The following is a 19,208-nucleotide window of genomic DNA, read 5'->3' on the forward strand; positions in this document are numbered from 1 at the left end:
TTTTGTCCTTAACCACTTGTGTCCCATCTTTCCCAAAAACTGCTTCCAAAACCAAGGCTGTGGTGCCAATTTTCTGCTGCACAGCTGGGTCCAGACAACAATGCCAAACCCTAGGATTTATTACGATTTATTAGGATTTACTCCAGTGCAGAGTCAATAAGCAGCTCTCAGTATGGAGCATTTTGCCCTGAAAAGCCTAAATTTGGGGGTGATGTCGAGGAGGTTTAAGGAACTGAAAAACTAAAATTGGTTTCACGTGCTTTGCTGCGTTTCAGGCTACAGGAAAAAACATTTGCTGGGATTATTTCTGTAAGGACACCCGTTCAATTGGATTAATTATCCTCATCTGCTAGCATTCCAAGTACTGCCATAGTAAAAGCATTAAACAATCAATTGCTAACCATATATGCTCATATTTATGCACCTATTCCTGCACCAGCCTAGGTCTGGCAAAGCCCTACTTTAAGGACCAGGTGAGGCCCAAAAGCACCAAAAAATGGGGAAGCTGAGCCTGGAAGCATCCTGGATTTCAGGCCTCCTAAGCTTTTCCAATCCATTCCCTAAATGAATGCCCAGAAAGATGATTATTGCTGCTTTGCAGTTGTCATGTGCCATCAGTGCTCCTGCCTTCAAAGCAATTTCTGCAGACTTCTCCTCCAAAGCCAGCAGGGAAGAGCCTCGCTGGGAGAGCTTGGCCAAGCCATTCCCCATTTGTGGGAATTTCCATCTGTTGGGAATGCTGGGGAGGAAAAGCCCCGTCCGAAGCACCCAGGGCACGCACAAAGCTGGGTTCATCTCGTTGGGATGCAGGCTCCCGGGTGCTCCAGCACTCATCCACGGCTCCGGCTCCAGCACGAGGCAATAAAAAGCCCATTTTTATTTTCCACAGCCCAGGAGTCAACCCCAGCAGAGAAATAAAGACAAGCAGCGTGATTCATGCTCAACATCTGCGGGCCAGAGCCACTTCCTACACTGCACTGTGCTGAAGTTGGTTTCCAACAAAAAAAAAAGGGAATGACAGCCCGGGTTTTATCCCACAGGAATGGTGCAGGGAGAGCAGCTCTGCCTGCCTCCCAGCCCACTGGGAAAACACAGCCTGAGGGAGGCCTGGCTATAAATGGGAAAATATCCTGGATTTCCAGATGCACTTGCAAGATGCAGATCCCTCCGAGAAGGACTTTGGGTAAGGGATGGAGGGACGGGACAGGCAGGACACAGGGGATGGGTTCCCACTGCCAGAGGGATATTGGGAAGGGATTCCTGGCTGGGACGGGATTCCCAGAGCAGCTGTGGCTGCCCCTGGATCCCTGGAAGTGCCCAAAGCAAGGTGGGAACAGCCTGGGACAGTGAAAGGTGTCCCCGGGAGTAGCACTGGGAAATCCTGACATCCCACCCAAAGTATTCCATGATTCCAAGCCACAGCCATCCCTTCCTGGTGGCTCCTTCCCATCCAGGGAAGCTCCAGGAACACTCCAGAGACTCCCTGAGCTGACTGTGCCATAAATAACCCTGGCACTGAATTACTGCAGCAACTAAAACTTAATTGAGTCACCCAGGAAATTACTGGAAAATGATCCTTGTTTTTATCCCTAAGCTACTTAAGGGCCATGCAAGCAAACCTGTGGAATATTGAACCCAGACAAGCAGGGATAATATTGTCTGCAAGCAAAAAAAAAAAAAAAAACAACAAACAACAAAAACCCAAAAAAAAACCCCACAAAAAATCCTGGATTGATTTTGGCAGAGGAGGATTAAGTTATGGAAAAGAAGCTCAGGCCAGAGCAAAGGAGGCAGCTACAAAATAAAAAGCTGCAGATGGAATCACAGGGAGAAGGAGAAGGAAAAAACCCCTGGAAGGGAATAAACTAAATAAAGCAGCATTTGCAGGAGCCACACTGGGCTCACCAAACACCTCAAACTGCATTAAGATTGGACAAGTTAAACTCTTCCATCTTCAGATTAAAGCATAAAAGAAAGAAAATCTATAAACTGCTGGGATGGAGAAAATGAAGAGATGAGAAGTGCCACAAACAACAGCAAACATGAATTACTGCAGCATTCACAAACTAGATCCAAACAGGCATCAAAATATTTACAACTCAAGAGTCCTGAGCACCTGAAAAGGTGAGGAAAACATGAGGGAAGGGAGGGATGTACTGCCACACAAAAAGGGAAAGAAAATATCCTTTCCCAAACACCAAAGGAACAGAATGAAAAGACGGTGTCTAAAACCAATAAATCTGAGAAATTCAACATGCAGGGTGAGCCAACAGCAAATCTATTCTAACCCAGACCTTGAAATAAACTGCTCAAGTTGTGCTGCAAGTGATAAACAACGTGAGCATTCAACAACACAGAACAGGTCCCTCACTGCCAGGTTATTCACCGCTTGGGAACAGCAGAATTCCCTTTTCCCCCTGGTTTTACCAGCTTTAAAATCCCCAGCAGCAGTTCAGGGGAAAAGCCACGGTGCTGCTGCACCCCCACCCTGGGGAGCACAGTCCCAGCTTCTCCCTCTCACATCCACTGTTCCTGGGTGATCCCTGGCAGGCTGGGGGATAAATTCATTTCTCCAGGGATTCTGGGGACCAGACCCTCTGGACTGCACTGAGGAAGGGCTGTCACCTCAAGGTTGTCACCTCAGGGTGACAGCAAAGGCTGCCGCAAGCTCCAGCTTCTATCAGGGTCACAAAACCCAGAATTAAAATCCTCTGGCCTTTTCTGTGTTCAGTAGGAGCTTCTTTCACTCTGCAGCCCCCTGGCACACAAAACCTGGCAAACAGCACCCCACAAGGAGATCTGCTCTTCCCCAGCTCCCAAAAAAACCCTGGATCGAGGAAGCCTGGTTTCATCCCCAGCTCCTTCCCCAGGACCAACCCCTTATCCTGCATCACCTCCTAAAAATCAGATTACACAACTCCCCCCTAAATACCAACATTTAAGATAAAAGCATCTCCATTTGATGCCCATTCCTCATGAATCCCAACTCCTCTGCTGACTCTCCAGCTCTAATATTCCTACATAAAAACAAAAATACCACTTCACTCGGAGAGCTGGAAATCCCTCCTGAAATGAGACATTTCCAGAGACAAAAAATCCCTTTGGTTGGGTGAGAATCGTGACTGACGTGGGGCAGCAGCACTTCTGACCATCCCACATCACCAAATCCTACTCAATCCCTGATTTTTAGCAGCAGCATTCCTGACCATACCACAGAATCTGCCAAATCACCGAATCCTACTCAATCCCTGATTTTTAGCAGCAGCATTCCTGACCATCCCACAGAATCTGCCAAATCACCAAATCCTACTCAATCCCTGATTTTTAGCCCTCCAGTGCTAAATACTGTATATAAATACATAAATGCTGTCCTTGAATGGGCTGGTGCTTTGTTTCCCCCTGGATTTTCGACTCCAAATGATCCAATTCCAGCAGAATGTGAGGCTGCCTGCTCCCCAGTTTTGTTTGGAAAACTGCTGATCCATGAGCTGTCAATTAGCATCAATTCTCCTGCTGGAAGCACTGTCTCCATCCCACTCCACCCTCCCGACTCATTTCCTAGGAAGAAATGGGATCCATGAAGAAAGCTCTGCTTTTCCCATTATTCCATTCATCTTATGCACAAATACTGGGATAATGGAGTTTATTCAATCTCATTTGAGGTTTTTCCTGGCGTCCTGCTTCAGAAGTTGTCAGGAATTGCTTGATGTTTAAGAGGGATTTTTGAGGATTGGATGTATGGGATTTGAAAACATCCTGTTTTAGGCTGGAATGCTGTTTCAAGGAAAGGGAAGCCCTCCTATGAAGGTAAAAAATACCAATCTGTGGCATTTAATCAGCCATTGCTGATTTAACCAGCCATTGCCAGCCAAACCCAAGGCACTGCCCTGATTACACGGAACTTTAAGAACTATCAAACTGCTCCTGAGGAATCCCACGCTGAGGTGGGACATCATCCCAGCCCTGCTCACTGAAGAGCGCTTATGGTGATTCTCAGACTGGTTTCACCTCAGGAAAAAAAAAAACCCCACACTACATAAAAACTCCAATCTGTTTTCCAGATGATTTAGCTATTAAGTGAAAGGCCAGTAAAAATCTGCCTAGAACTGAAATTGGGTATGACCAAGTGAAATAGTTGCTCGTGTAACACAAAGCCCTGCTCAATATGGTGCTACCACAACCCAGGGACTCTGGGAAAAAGATGTTGCCTATTAAAATAAAATTAAATTAAAAAAAGAAGAAAGTTTAATATTTTCATATGAACTGAGGAGCTGAGCAGAGGGGAAGAAGAGAAGAATCCAGTGCAAAGCACCAGCTAAACAGCCTGGTGCTTTGTAAGTTTTCAGAGTGGTTTCTAAGTACAGCTATTGTTTTATTTGGAGTAAAATAAAGCCTTGCTTATTTTACAGGAGTTCCTGTGTTGCATGGGAACTGAGGGATCAGGTGAACACCTGGACAGGTGACATCTTCCAGAGGTCAAAACGTGACATGGAAGTAGGAAACATGGCATCAAAACACACCAGGAAACAACGTGAGGACACCACTGGGGTCCCCGGGCAGGAACAGGAGACACAGCTCCGAGACCCCAGCTGCTGGGAAAGGCTGTTCCAGCCAAAAACCAGGGGATGGAGAGTGGGAAAATAATCCTAATAAATAATCCCGACATGATAGGAGAGATTGGCTCGGCACAGGCTGGGCATCCTCAGCTGCCAGGCAAAGGACCTGCGGCAGTGATGGAACAGGGAAATGCCCCCTCCTTAAACCACAGCTCTCCCTGGAGAGGAATCCCACAATCCCAGGCTGGGCTGGGTCAGCAGGACCTTAAACCCACCCCAATCCAGCCCTGCCATGGGCAGGGACACCTCCCAGCCTGCTCCAGTGTCCCTTGGGCACTGCCAGGGATCCAGGGGCAGCCCCAGCTGCTCTGGGAATTCCAGCCCAGCCTCTCCCAGCCAGGAATTCCTTCCCAAAATCCCACCTAAAGCTATCCTTGCCACGGGCATCACCTCCCACAGCCATTCCTGTGCATCCCAGCACAGCTTCCAGCCAGGATTTCCTCCAGCTGTGGCACAGCAAACCCAACCTTTGGGTTTGTTTTTTTTTCTTTTTCCCCATTTTTTTCCCATTTTGATGGGTTTCCATCCCCCATTACCCAGACACAGCACACAGATCCCTCCCCCTCCACCCCAAGCACACAAACACCACAGTTCAGCCTCCCACTAATGCAAAAAAATGTTAAACCCCGCTCCCTAATGAGGTGGATTTGCTCGTGGCATGTTGATATTTCTCCAGCCACATTCCCTCCCACGAAGTTCCAAATGCCTCCGAGAGAGCCACGAGCAGACAGAGAGGGCTGAGCTCCCACAGCTGGGCTGGAAGTGTCCTGGAATGTCCACGGAGGCAGGGATGGGGCAGGGACAGCCCCACAAACACCCCCCTGGGCAAGGATCAACCCCCACCCTGGGCTGGGCACCATCCCCCAGGGCAGGACCCGCACAGACATCTCCAAGGATGGAGGCGGGCCAGAAAAATCCATAAATCTGCTCTTTTAATCACTGTCTGAAGCCTTTATCACTGTTATTACTGGTGCTGTTGTCATTCTCGTGGCGCACTGAGATGCTGCAGGAGCTGCTGCTGCCTCCAGCTCCCCGGAGGAAAGGGGAAGTTTTCACCCAAAATTTGCTGATGGAGGGAATGAGCAGAAAACAAAAAAGAGAAGGAAACAGCCAGAATTGAGGCACCTTGGAAAACAGAAGTGGGTCATTCCTGAGCTCCCAGAGGAGCAGCAGCCGTGCCCGTGCCCGTGGCATCCCCCAGCACAAGGTCAGTGGGATAAGAGCAGCCCCACGCCAGCCCTGCCTCATGTTTTGGCTACACACAGTGAAAGCCTCCCTGTTTGCCTGGTATCTCTGTGGGAAAAGGCCCTGAGCAGGGAATCGTGGCTAAAAAGAGTTAAAATGTGAGCCCAGGGATGGGTAGCCCTGGGACAGACCCTGAGCTGTCACAGCAGGAACATCTTCTTGACAAGGCATTCCCAAACCTGCTGTTTCCGGGATGGAATAAATCCAAATCTGAATTTTCCCAGTTTAAAGAGGAGGTGCTTTTCTCCCTCTGTGAAATAGTTTGGCACAGCAGCAGCAGCTGGACGTGGTACCCAACAAGCCTGTAGGTTAAACTCAAAAATATTACAGCAGGTATTACTGGTGATGTTTCAGTGCATCCGTACATTTATTTATGTGCTGTCTGGGCTGTTTCAATAGCAGAGCAAGGCACACAAGTAATATTCTGCTCCACACGGGTTCTTGCACCTCGAGTATCCCCAAGCACTTCCTCGGAGCACCTCGAACAATTCCAACAATTCCAACAATTCCCTGAATGCCTCACAAGTGCATCGGGGCTGTTTTCACTCCACTTGCTGAACAGAAGGGATAATTCACCTTTAACAAAGATCTGCCATCAGACAGAAAATAAACACCAGCAAAACCAAACAAACAATAGCTCTGAGCTTTCCAAATAAAATTCCTTTTCCCTTTCAGTTGTGCAACCTTTTGTCCCCAAGCCAGCAGAGAATTCACTGCCAGAGAAGAATTTCATGCTTAATCAATTTTTGCCTCGCTGGTGTTCGTAGGTATCCCAGTTCCTCCTCTGCCCGGCAAATCCAGCTCAGGGATCCTTGGATCTGCCACACCCGAGGATGCAGGAGGAAACTGAGGTTTTCTGACACTCAGGAATTCATCTGCATCCCCCTGGCCGCTGAAGGATCCTGAACAGGGATCAGCAGGGAAGGACTCAGCTCATGGGAACTCTTGCACAATTCCTTTTATGTTCTCATTGAAGCACTTAGATGTGACAGAATCCCTCCCTAGCAGGGAGAAAGCCCACCTGCCTTCTGCTCAGAACAGGCTGCACTTCCAGGAATACACTCAGATTTATTCCTGGAAAACACCTCTTGCCCCCACACCAAGCGATGGGAGAGCTGGGAATGGCCCCAAAGCTTCTGCAGACTCCGAGGAGCAAGAGAGGCCTGAGACAGGAGAAGAGGCCAGCAGGCTCGGAGCTGACCCTGGAAACCCCTGCGTGGGCTGAGCTGGAAGGTCACTTCCCTCTAATCCACACCAAGCCCGACACTCAGCTTCCTAAACTCCTCTTGCCCCACTCTTCTGCCATTTGATCTGGCTCAGCTGAGTCTCTCACTTCTGCTGAGTGTGGTCAGCACAAGGAAAACACGCCTGACTACCCCAGGCATCACAGGGTCTGGTATTGAAGGGGTTAAAAAACCAAATTTCAAAAGCAAAGCGTTCTCCCCACAGCGCTCTGTGCACTTCATTATCTGCTCAGGCACAGAGTCGTGGAACACTGGGCTGGTTTGGGTGGGAAGGGACCTTAAAGGCCATCCCATCCCACGGGCAGGGACAGCTTCCACCAGCCCAGGCTGCTCCAAGCCCCTCTCACTCCTCTCCTTCCCCCACAGCACCGCCAGAGGCTCCTGAAAAATTCATGGAGCAAAAACGCCTGTCAAGCACCAAAGTTCTTGTTTGATTTAGCAAAAAGCACACTGTGCATTTGCCACACTCAGATCCTCATCCAGATGATCAAGAGAACAGGGATCTGCAGCTGAAGCTCTGCCACAGTTCCCTGCGAGCTGATCACCAGGAAGATCTGACAACTCCCAGACCACTGCAGGGAGCTGCAACTTTTAGCCAACAATTCACAGCCATCCAGCCCAGCCACCTGAGAGCAGCTGCTATCGCACAAGGATTAAATTCATTACCCACCAATCCTGCCCCAATCCGTGAATAATTATCCTGACATCAAAGGGACTTTGGTTACCTGGAGAGTTGTGGCCGCCGAGCAACAGCTGGCACCAGTGCCATGAAAAATCACCCCTGAGCCAAAGGTTTTTGTAGGGATGGCATGGCCAACCCTGCAGTCCTCAAAAGTGTGACTGCCCTGCTCAATCCATTTTCCATCAGCTTCCCGGGAAAACTCCTTGTGCCATAATTCATCCCCAATGCCACCCAGCGCTGTATCCCAACCTGCTGCCCACGGAGGGGGAATGATAAATGTAATTGATTATTATTTACATTTCCAGTTTTAGGCTTCTTGTATCTGAGAGAAGAGACAAATTCAATGTCCTCCCAATATCCCTGGGAGAGCGCAGAGCCACACAGAGGCTCCCCCACACACACTCAACATCAAAGCTCCTGTTTGAGCAGGCTTTAAGTTAAATATTTGTGATAGTTAATTTATTTGATCATCTGCACTTGCAAGGCTCGGAGCTGGGCAGAGAGGCCTTTGAAGCACTCCCAAACACAGTAAATCACTGGGAACCTTTGTCAGGAAAGTGCTGGATGAACTCAGCCAAGCCATTTCCATCCCTTCCCAGGCCCGCTGGGTAACGGTGCCACCCAGCCAGCCCCAGACCTGGCCCAGGTGGACCTGGGATATTTGTGTGTCCCCTGGAAAGCAGGACAAGGGGAGGCACAGGGGGACACGCCACGATGCTGGATGGATGAACAACCAGGATTTCTGCATTGAACAATTTGCTTCTTCATTGTAATTACTGGCTTCTGAAAGACTTCAGCAACCTTGCCAATTTGTACAACCCTCTATTCTGTGCTTTTGGCCTCCGCTGTACAGTCATTTTGCAGACAAACAAGGAACAGATGTACACTCTAGAGCTGCCCCAAGTCCTTTTATAGTAAAGGATTTCTGGCCAAACAATATATGTTAAAAAGAAAAAGAGGGGGGAAAAAACAATTTTTGTACTTTTTGAGGTATCTCTCACAACAGCCAGATACACACTACGAAATCTAAAATCTCTTCACACCATTCTGGAAGGCTCAAGAATGTTCTGTCCTGGAGCAGCTCCCGCCCTCGGCCAACACCCACGTGGGGACGTGGCCAGAGCTGCCCACAAACTCTGGGGACACCAGGGGCAGCCCTGGGGGCTCCTGCTGCCATCACCAACCCCTTCTGCCCCTGCACCACCAGGACACAACTCCGGAAGGAGCTGCAGAACTCCAGAGTGGTTCCAGGTGGAAAGGACACGAAGGATCATGCAGCGCCACCCCAGCCATGGGCAGGGACACCTTCTGCTGTCCCAGGCTGCTCCAAGCTGCTCTGCAACACCTCCAGCATCCAGGGGCAGCCACAGCTTCCCTGGCAAACCCATTCCAGCCCCTGCCCACGCTCCCATCAGGAATCCCTTCCCAAAATCCCAGAACCCCATCCATCCCAGCCCTCTGGGACGCCGTTCCCGTATCCCGTCCACGGTTAACCCCGCTCCGCGCTGCTCAACGTGACGAGGGAAGTCACAACCTCTGGGAGCTTTCCTGTGGATCTTCCTGCCACGGGATCCCTCCCCGGGGCCCAGCCCAGGCCTGGGAGCGCTGTCCCAGTTCCCAGTTCCCAGGACAGCTCCCGGTTCCCGTGCCGAGGCGTCCCCAGCGCTGGGAAGCGCCGGGCGCGGCTCCAGCCCCTGAGCCGGGACACGCAGCCGCTCTCCAGAGCTCAGGGAGAGTCCTGGAGGTCCAGCGGAGCCCGGCTCTGTGTGAGCAGCATTCATTGCCAGGACAATGCCCCCATTCTGGGGCTTTATGAATATCCTCCCCAAATGTATGTTTAAGGCTGCGCAGTCCCCGCAGACAAACGCTTGTTTTGTTAAAGGGATCCCGGGCTGGATTGAAACCCAGCACACGCTGCGGCTCTGCAATATGTCACTGAGAGCCCGGCACATCCAAGTCATGCATCAGCCAAGCCTGTGTGCCACCAAACACCGGAGAAAGGCGTCGCTTTAGGAGGAGGCAAAGCCTGCACAGATCAGAGCTTGTGTTTTCGGTGTATCCGTACGGAATTCTGGGCACTGGGAGCTACGGGGCGGATCGGGGCCGGAGCCGTGAGTGAGAACATCACAGACCTTTCACCAGCCACAGATCACAGGGTCAGGGAATCTCCTGAGCTGGAAGGGACCACAGATCATGGATGCAAAATCCCAAAATCCCACCCTGGGGATCCCTGGGAGCGGTGTCCAAATGCTCCTGGAGCTCTCGGTGCCCAGCACCCTGTGGGGGAAGAGCCTTTCCCTGAGATCCGACCGAAACTGGAGCAGAACTAAGTGGCATTTCCCAGCAACCACGTGGGCAGGAGCACAACCCTGGGGCCAGCTGCTGTGAGCACATGAAGCGATGGAAACCTGCTCAACCCTCCAGAACTGAAACCTGGATGTGACAAACGGGAAATTCCCACTTTTGAAGCACCGGCAGCTCCAAGTGCTGCTACCTGACCAGCCTGAGCCCTTTGGCCCCGGGGTAGAGATTTTCTCTAACCCAAATATAAATCAAATGGAACAAGCTGGTGTCACTTATTTCCCATATCGAATTCCCAAATGGACTCTCCCAACAAAGAAAACAATAATTCAGCTGAGTCTGTCTCAAATGTGGCTGCACACTGCTCACCGCAGAAGTCCTCAGCAGCCAGATCACCAGCACTGCCTGCAAGCACTCTGCAAACTGCTCTGCTGCTTTTAAACCCTAATCTTCTGCTCACCAAAGAAAAATCCCACTTACACCTCCCAGCAGAGTTAGAAAAAACCCTCCAGAGGCACAGCTCCAGCCTCCTGCTGTCCCCACACCTTCGGAGGACACGGAGAGGGAGCAGGAGAACCAACCCCTTCTCGTGTCTGCCCTCCTGCACGGGGCAGTGCTTGGATCCTGACCAGAAAGTGCTTCATTCAAAGGCAAGAGGCAGCCCAGATGCTTCAAAATAAGCTGGTGCTGAAGTGCTGCAGCATTAGCATGTTGTGCATAATTCATGCGCTCGTGCTGGGGAGAGCAGAGCGGGTCACGGTGCCAGGGCTCCAACACGGATTCCTGCGGGCACAGCCGGGTGCCAGCCTGCCCTGCCAGACCCAGGCCGGCCCAGCAGAGAGGCAGGGCTGGCTGTGGATCACACAATCCCAGAAACCCGGGCTATTCCCAGAGACACTGCCCCTGGAGCCCTGGCAGTGTCCCAGGCCAGGCTGGACAGGACAGTGGGAGGTGTCCCTGCCACGGCAGGGGTGGCACTGGATGGCCTTTAGGGTCCCCTCCATGCCAGGCCATGCTGGGACTCTGTGACTCTGGCCTCCTGCCCTTTCAGAGGTTCTGTCCTGGTGGTCCAGGAGCAGAAGGGGTTGCTGACGGCAGCAGGAGCCCCCAGGGCTGCCCCTGCCATCTCCCAGGTTTGTGGGATATTGGGAAGGAATTCCTGGCTGGGAGGATGGGGAGGCCCTGGGCTGGAATTCCCAGAGCAGCTGGGGCTGCCCCAATCCCTGGGAAGTGTCCAAGGCCAGGCTGGACAGGGCTTGGAGCACCCTGGAATGGTCTTGGTGCAAAATTGGCACCAAACTCTCCCGCTGGATGTCACCAACCCTGACAACAACTTGTGTAGCAGAACCTGCAGCACAACGCAGGGGATTTTACATTCCCTGTGCCCTAAATCCACAGTGGGCACCAGTGCCAGCCCTTTCAGCTGCCCAGGGACCCTCCCCAGCCACCACCACCCAAAGCCAGCACCACAAACCACGGCTGGGGCAGCAAAGGAAAGCAAAAGCAAAAGTGCGGCCGGCCCCAGGGATTCCCCACCTGCAAAGGAGCACTGGGCTGTGCTCATTCCCCCTTCCAGCTACCAGCTGCAAGAACAGCAAGAGCCTGGAAAAAGTGAGCAGAAAGCTCCAAAGTCCAAGCGTGTTTGGGGGAAAGGCAGGGATGGCACAAGGTTTGCCTCTCAGTGAGCAAACTGAAACCAGAAAGTGAATGTCAAAGGCTGGTTTCGTTTTAGGATGGATCCTGAGCGAGAAATAAGGAGGAAAATAAAACCAGCTGCTCCTGCAGGGTCATTCACCCCCTCAGCTCCAGAGCAAGGGGGCAGATTTAAAGCACTTCTGCTGACAGACTGGGCAGAAAAAATCATTTCTGCAGCAGGTGCTGGACTCAAAATGGGAGCAGAAAACTGCCTGGACCCTGTGGAAGCAGGGGTGGCGCTGATCCCACATGGAACCCGTGGATCCCACATGGAACCCGTGGATCCCACATGCCCAATCCCTTCTGCAGCTGGAAGGAGCACCCAAAATTCCAGCAGGGAAAACCAGTCCCCTTCTCCAAAGCAGCCACACAAACACAGGACAGGGCTGGTAAATACCATGCACACCTTCACGTGGATGTGTTACTCCAAAAGGGGCTGGAGTCTTGAAGAAGTTGCCGGAATGATTTACAATCTTTGTCCAACAGTACAAAAATACAGTAAAAACTGCAATGTGCTTCTGGAAACACAGGAGGAAATCAAACACCTTGGTTAGGGTTTGTTATCTGCTGAGTTTTGCCGTTCAGGGGGAGAAGTTTCTCTGCACTTTAGTACCTCCTCATGCAGCAGGAAAAGCTGAAGTGATTTTAAAATGAAATACTGAGGGCAGCCACCCGTGGCTTCAAGTCATTCAATCACCAACCAGAAACTACTCAAGAGCCACTGATTGATTTCAGATCGCCCCTGTAAACTCCGAATTTCATCTTGCACCTCTCAGCTGTTTCTTCAGCATCACCCACAACATGGAGTAGTTCACAAGAGAGCATTTCACACCTCGGGGCCAACTCCTGCAGGACCTTGCTGGTGCAGACAAAACAAAAATCATAAAAACCCCCTTTATCTCTCACACAAGGTCAAGGAAGTTGATAGAGATGTTTGATAAAGCTCCAATGCTCTGAGCAAAGAGGACGGGACAGGTTAAAGGTAAAGGCAGAGGGTTTGCTTGACCTATTGCTGTCGACCTTAAACAAAATTTAACATGCAATTTGGAGGGTTCATCCCTCCACCGTCACCCCAATTAATGGGATTATTTGGCATGGAGAAATGGTACACCGAAAAATGTATGCATCTACATCAGCCCAGCCATTTTAGAAGTCTTCCAGGTTTCCAGGAGCTGAAATTAATTTTAGCAGGGTCACCACCAGCTAAATACCCACCACAGTACCCTCGTATTCCAGACACTCAAAGGAAAAAATCAGTTTTACAAAATGCTCTCCAGTGATGTCTGGGTGGAAAAACTTACAAATGCCATCCCCTGGCTGACAAAGCAGCCGGGCAGAAGTGTCAGCACCTGGCACTGCTGCACATTTAACCCCTGTGAAATATATATATTTAACCATGTGATTTATGAGGCTGTTTCTTCCAGCAGTAGTGTCACTGCCTCAATCACTTCACCAGACCTCGAGGAAAATCCCCAGGGGCAGGAGCCAGTCAGAGCTGAGGCCTGAACAAGGAAACCCCACAGGTCCGTTTGGGTTCTGCATTTTGGGAATCTCATTTTCCTCAAGATTCCTAAAGCCACCTCAGCGTCTCTCACCTCCCAGTACCACTCCCACCTGTGCCAGGTGTTTCAGGATCTCAAATCCATGCCAAGGCAATCCTGTTAAATTCAGGATCACAAGGAACCCAGTGCCCCACCAAAGCAGGGAGGCTGATCCTATCCCACAGATATCTCCTGCAGACCCTAAACCATACATATATATATGTATATATTTTATAAAACAATGCCTAATATATCTGATAGACAATGAGGAAGGGGAACAGCTGGGAAACATTAAGAGTTTTCACCCTGAGCTTCCAAATTCTTCAGCAGGAGACACTCAAGCTGCCTTCCCTGGGACGGAAAACAACGCTGGGACGAAATCCAGGGGCAAGAAGGGAATTCCAGCAGAAGGGAGATGCTCTGTGGGCAAAGCAGGAACAGGTAGGTGCCTCACCTGGGGATGGCAGGAACACCTCCCTCACCCTCTGGCCGAGCCCTCCACCCCACAGCAGCGGGCACAGAGGAGCCCTTTGTGCACCCAAACCCCACGGGGAGGGGGAAGAGGATATTTCCTGTTAACCTCGGCGCAGATTTGTAATCCGGCAGTCAAATTATGTCAATCACAGCTCATTAGGCAGCGATTTCCCCTGCCAAGCCCGGCCTGGCTGCTTCCTCCAAACCACGTGGCATCTGCAAACGTGCAGCCCCGTGCAGGGAGACCACCCTGCTGCAGGAGCTGCAGGAGCTGCAGGAGCTGCAGGCCTGGGACCGGCTCCCACAGCCCCCAGCTCCAGTGCCACCCTGTCTGCGTGGGCTGCTCAACTGGGGTTTGCCCTCAGCAGACATGGGCTGGCCACCAGAATTCAGGATTTATGCCCACGCGTCCATAGGGAAAGATCCCACACAGCCGGGAGAGGAGAGCACTGGGGAAGGGACGAGGCTGGGATGTCCCCAGGGGGATGTGCCAGCGCTGGGCAGCTCAGAGCCAGAGCCAGAGCTGAGACCCAGCACAGCCAAACTGGGAACCTGGTGGCAAAACCACAGCACTGCTTCCCTGGAGTTCACATTCTCCTGTAACCCTGAGAGGAAGGGAACTACTTCACAGGAAAAGGGGAGAATCATCAGCTTGAAGGATGAAAGGAACAACAACACTCAGCTTACAGACTGAAACCTGGATCTCTCCTGGGTTGTCCTCCACATTTTCCTCCTTGAAGTCCATCCTCCTTTAACACACACCCAGAGCCCAGTCCCCACCAGCACAGGCTCAACACACCAACCACAGCAGCACATTTACTGCAGCAGTGCCCAAAACAGCACCAGGAGACACAGACCCACAGGGAAAACTCTGATTATTGCCCAGCAGACCACGAGGAGTGACACAGCCACTGACATCCCTGTCCCTCCGCTGGCTCGGGACATCCTCAGGAACGCTGAGGACACAGGGAGCACAAGATTTGAGAACTTCACCCAAAAAACATGACCTGGAGCAGTGCCCTTCATCTCCTGTGATTTATGCACCTCAAGGAGGATCAGGAGGCAGGGAGGTGACAGTGTGTGTTCAAGGTGACCAGGTGTGGCTTTGAGGTGACAGTGTGTGTTCAAGGTGACCAGGTGTGGCTTTGAGGTGACAGTGTGTGTTCGAGGTGACCAGGTGTGGGTGTTTGAGGTGCACAAACCACCACACCAGAGCCCTTTCTCGACACAAAATTCTCTGACAGCCCCACAAACACAAGCTGGCACACACCCATCAGCTCCAGGCACAGCATCCCCTCGCTGAAGGGACTCCAGAGATGCTGGAGCAGCTCAGGACAGCTTGTTTGAGGTGGAAAAAATAAACCAGTTGGTGTCACGGCACTCCTGGTGAAATCATGGCCAAGTGTGCTCTCCTCGTGGCTTGGAGGGCCAGGGCTCCCTGCTCTGCATGAGGGGAGACAACAAAACTTCCACACACGCAGGAGGGACCTGTCCCACACAGAAATGGGCACAGCCCCTCCAGTGAGAGGAGGGAGAGCTGCACACAGCCACTCACCGTGCTCATCAACGTCCACATCAGCCTTGGGAATTTCATCAGAGATATGGAAACTGGTATTGTCAGCACAGCCCTCGGGACCTCACCAGGGCTGAGTGTGCCAGCAACGCCTGTGCCAGGCTAATTTCTTAAGACAGCACATAAAGAAGGTGAGATTTAGTCTTATAACCTTCAGCATCTCCTTCTTCACACTGCCCGCTCCTGACTAATCCTCTCTCCCCACAGAAAATATTCCTCATGGTTTTTCCCCTAATCATTCCTTTCCTGTTAATCCCCGCACTTCTCCAGCCTACCCCATTCTGGGGTTTGACCAGCGGCACAGTCATCTCTCCCTCAGAGCCGCAGAGAAAACAAAATCATCACAGCCTGGCAGTTTATTCTTTCCCGAACTGGCCAGGGATTTCCTGGAAGCTGCAGCAACACCAGTCATCCCTGGCTGGCTGCAAGAACAGCACGAAGGTGATTTTTGGGGCTGTTTGAGTCCCATCTCTCAGCTTCTCCCAGTGGGAGAAGAGATCTGTGGGGGAACATCATCCCACAGCACATCTGTACACGCTGCCCACCTGCACGGCCGGCCTCTCCCTCCAGCAAAGCTGCAGCACTCATCCTCCCAGCCTCAACTGAAGTCCATCTTCTAAAACCTTCCGAGCACCTCAGGAGATGACAGGCTGGGCGCCGTTATCTCCCGTGTATTTACGTTTCTAAGGCTGCCCCAAATGACGTCCCTGCCTTTCACAGATGCCATCCATCACCATCCCCGAGCCCACCGATTTCCTCCCGCAGACCACGCAGGCAGACGGAGCCAGGAGCCCTTCTGGTATCACAGACGAATCCAGACCGGATTCCGAGCCATGTGCTGCCTGCGGGAGCATCTCCCATCCCCAACACGACCCCGGCTTTCCCCGACAAGAGCAACGCGACACCAGGCTTTCTTCCACTGTGCCTAATAATCGTAACATCTCACTCGCCATTTGGCTCGTCAGTGGGGGTTCCTGACTGAATAGGCTTATTCTTTTCTTAGACATGATAATCTAATTGGGTCTAACCAGAAATAATCCCCAACACACACCAGTTGTGAGTCCTCGCCCAGCGCCGGGAGCGTTTCAGGGAGCGGGGGGGCGGCCCTGGGATGCGAGACGGGAATCACCGCGGCAGCTCCGGGCTGCCCGTGGCACCGCAGCGAGCGCGGGGCACGGCACGCACACGGAGCCGCTCGCCGCCTCCCCCAGCTCCCTTCCACACGCAAACGCGGCTCCGAGTGGAAAAAGCACGGCAGAAAAGAGATGGGGCGCGACCACGGAGCCGCGCTGCCTGGGGACCCCAAAGGCGGCGGGAGCTTTGCCCGGGGACAGCTCAGCCCTTCCTGCCCGGAGAGCTGATCTCACACTGCGACCCGTCCGGGCTGCCGGAACGCAACCCCCGCTGCCCCGCACACAGCCGGGGCAGCTCCGGGATGGTCCGGGGAGAAGCACCGGGGTGTCCCCTGCCGGGGGGCACGGCACCGGGGTGTCCCCTGCCGGGGGGCACGGCACCGGGGTGTCCCGGGGGAGAAGCACCGGGGTGTCCCCTGCCGGGGGGCACGGCACCGGGGTGTCCCGGGGAGAAGCACCGGGGTGTCCCCTGCCGGGGGGCACGGCACCGGGGTGTCGCGGGGGAGAAGCACCGGGGTGTCCCCTGCCGGGGGGCACGGCACCGGGGTGTCCCGGGGAGAAGCACCGGGGTGTCCCCCGGAGGAGAGGGCCGGAGGTGTCCCGGGGGAGAAGCACCGGGGTGTCCCCCGGAGGAGAGGGCCGGAGGTGTCCCGGGGGGCACAGGAGCGGCTGTCCCCGGAGCGTCCCCGGCGGAGCCGCTCCCCGCGAGCCTGCGCTCCGCCGGCGCTGCCCGGGCCGGGGCAGGGCGGCCCTCGGGGGGCTGCCGAGACAAAGAGCCGCGGCCCCGTCCCGCGGGCGGCACCGCCCCGCCGAGCCCACCTGTGCCCGGCCGCGGCTCCCGAGCCAACTTGGCGGCGCTGCCCCCTTCCCCCGCCGCGCTCCTCCCCGGCGGCCCCTCCGCGCTGCCCGCAGACAATGGGGCCGGCGCTCGCTCACCAGCACCACGGCGAAGCGCTCCTCCAGCTCGCCGGGCTCGGGCATGGGCAGCTTCAGGGGGACGCTGTGCGCCCTCAGCTCCGTCTGCTGCGCGTCCACGCTCCCCGCGTTGCCCATGGCGGCCGCTCCGCGATCCCCGCGCTCCTCTCCGCGCTCTCCGCGCCCCGCGCCGGGCGGGCTCCGCGCCCCGCGCTCGCCCTCTACCACCGCGGGCGCTCCGCGGCGCCGCCGCCCGTCATGGCTCGCCGCCCTCGCCCTCCTCCCCCCGGGGCGGGCTCGCTCCGGCTCCGGCTCCAGCCCCGGCTGCGGCTCCCCCGCATGCCGCCCGCACAAAGCCCCGCTCCGCCCCCGGCCCGCGGCGCCATGGGACTCGTAGTCCCGCCGCCGGCAGGAGGGGAGGGACGCGGGCGAGGGGTGGGAATGCCTGGAAAAGGGTGGAAAAGAGTGGGAAAATGGGGGAAAGGGGTGGGCGAGACCCCGCCGACTCCATTTTGCCTCGGCGGCCGCGCTGGCGCCGGCCGGGAGCGAGTGGACGCAGGGAATGGTTTACGGCGAGGGCAGGGGGGGAGCGGAGATTCGGGAGAAATCCTCGGAGATTCGGGAGAAATCCTTCCCTGGCGGGGTGGCAGGCCCTGGCACAGGGTGCCCAGAGCAGCTGTGGATCCCGGGAAGTGCCCAAGGCCAGGTGGGACGGGGCTTGGAGCAGCCTGGGACAGTGGAAGGAGTCCCTGCCGTGGCAGGGGTGGCACTGGATGGGCTTTAATGTCCCTTTAAATCCAAACCGATCTGGGATTCTGGGATGCTGCGATTAACTCTAGACCTTTGCTGTGGAAAGCCGTGGTCCTGCTGCTCGCCAAAAGGGCTGTAGGTGCACAAGGACTTGGTCCCCCCAGCCCTCATCCCGAGTGAGTGAAATCAGGACAAACGGGGTGATGGCCCCCCGAGAATTCACCGCCCCGACACATCCGCACCCGAGCTGAAGCTGTCCGGGTGCGCTCAGGAGGTTCATCCTCCCCAGCATACCAAACCTGCCCGCTCCTCAGGTGTGATCCCCCTTCTCTCCAGCGTTCCCTGCAAGTTCTCTCCTAGGCGGAGTTTCAGCATCCCAGGAATGCAGGGCTGCCCAGGAAACAGGAGCCTTGAGCCCTGACCCTGGAGATGCCACCAGCCCATTTGGTGACTTGCTGTCCTCACTTATATCTGGTTTAATCCCAAATCCAAGCCCTGATTCCCTCCTGTCAGCCCCACCAATCCATATCCCACCGTCCCCTATTAGCATCCCATTATCCTTCCAGGGAAGGGCGATTTTCACTCAGCTCTCACCTTCACAACAACACTCGTGCTGCTGCCTCTCCTCCTGGCCACGGAAACTATCCACGAGGAGATTAATTTGGGGGAAAAGCAAAAGGAAAAGCATCATAGTTTGGAAAATGACCATTCCTTGCTTTCGTTCTCTGGGATAAGGGTTGTGCCAGAGGCACGGCTCAGGAAGCGACGTGCTGGGAATCCTGTGTGGCAGCACACACAGTCCTGCAGGGGAAATCCATGCCAGTGACAGGCAGCTTCTCTCCCTGTGAGCTCTAAACCCGCTGCTAATTAAATGTGCTCGTTCCAATTAAAAGAAAAGATGTCATGCATCCATAACTGGGATGGGGAGGAACACCTTGTCCTGGCTCGCTGCCCGCCTTGCCCACGGAGCATCGGGACATGGCCTGGGATCCCTTGTGGTGCCAAAGGCGTGGATTTCCCACTCTGCAGGCCCCGGGAA

The 19,208-nt window shown here is 54.0% G+C and overlaps 1 protein-coding gene across 10 annotated transcripts in view; it reads right to left on the minus strand.

The window, feature by feature from the left end:
- The window catches only part of FMNL2 (formin like 2), a 116,711-nt gene extending 99,010 nt beyond the window's left edge, over nucleotides 1-17,701 (minus strand). For all 10 annotated transcript variants that reach the window (XM_038142011.1, XM_038142008.1, XM_038142004.1 and 7 more), the window contains exon 1: nucleotides 17,441-17,701. In XM_038142011.1, coding sequence (XP_037997939.1) covers nucleotides 17,441-17,557 — 117 coding nt within the window. In that variant the 5' untranslated portion in view covers nucleotides 17,558-17,701. The remainder of the gene's footprint in view (nucleotides 1-17,440) is intronic.
- Nucleotides 17,702-19,208: the final 1,507 nt, after the last annotated feature.

The sequence above is a fragment of the Motacilla alba genome, chromosome 7, assembly GCF_015832195.1.
Source record: "Motacilla alba alba isolate MOTALB_02 chromosome 7, Motacilla_alba_V1.0_pri, whole genome shotgun sequence".
In the NCBI taxonomy this organism is placed as follows: Eukaryota; Metazoa; Chordata; class Aves; order Passeriformes; family Motacillidae; genus Motacilla; species Motacilla alba.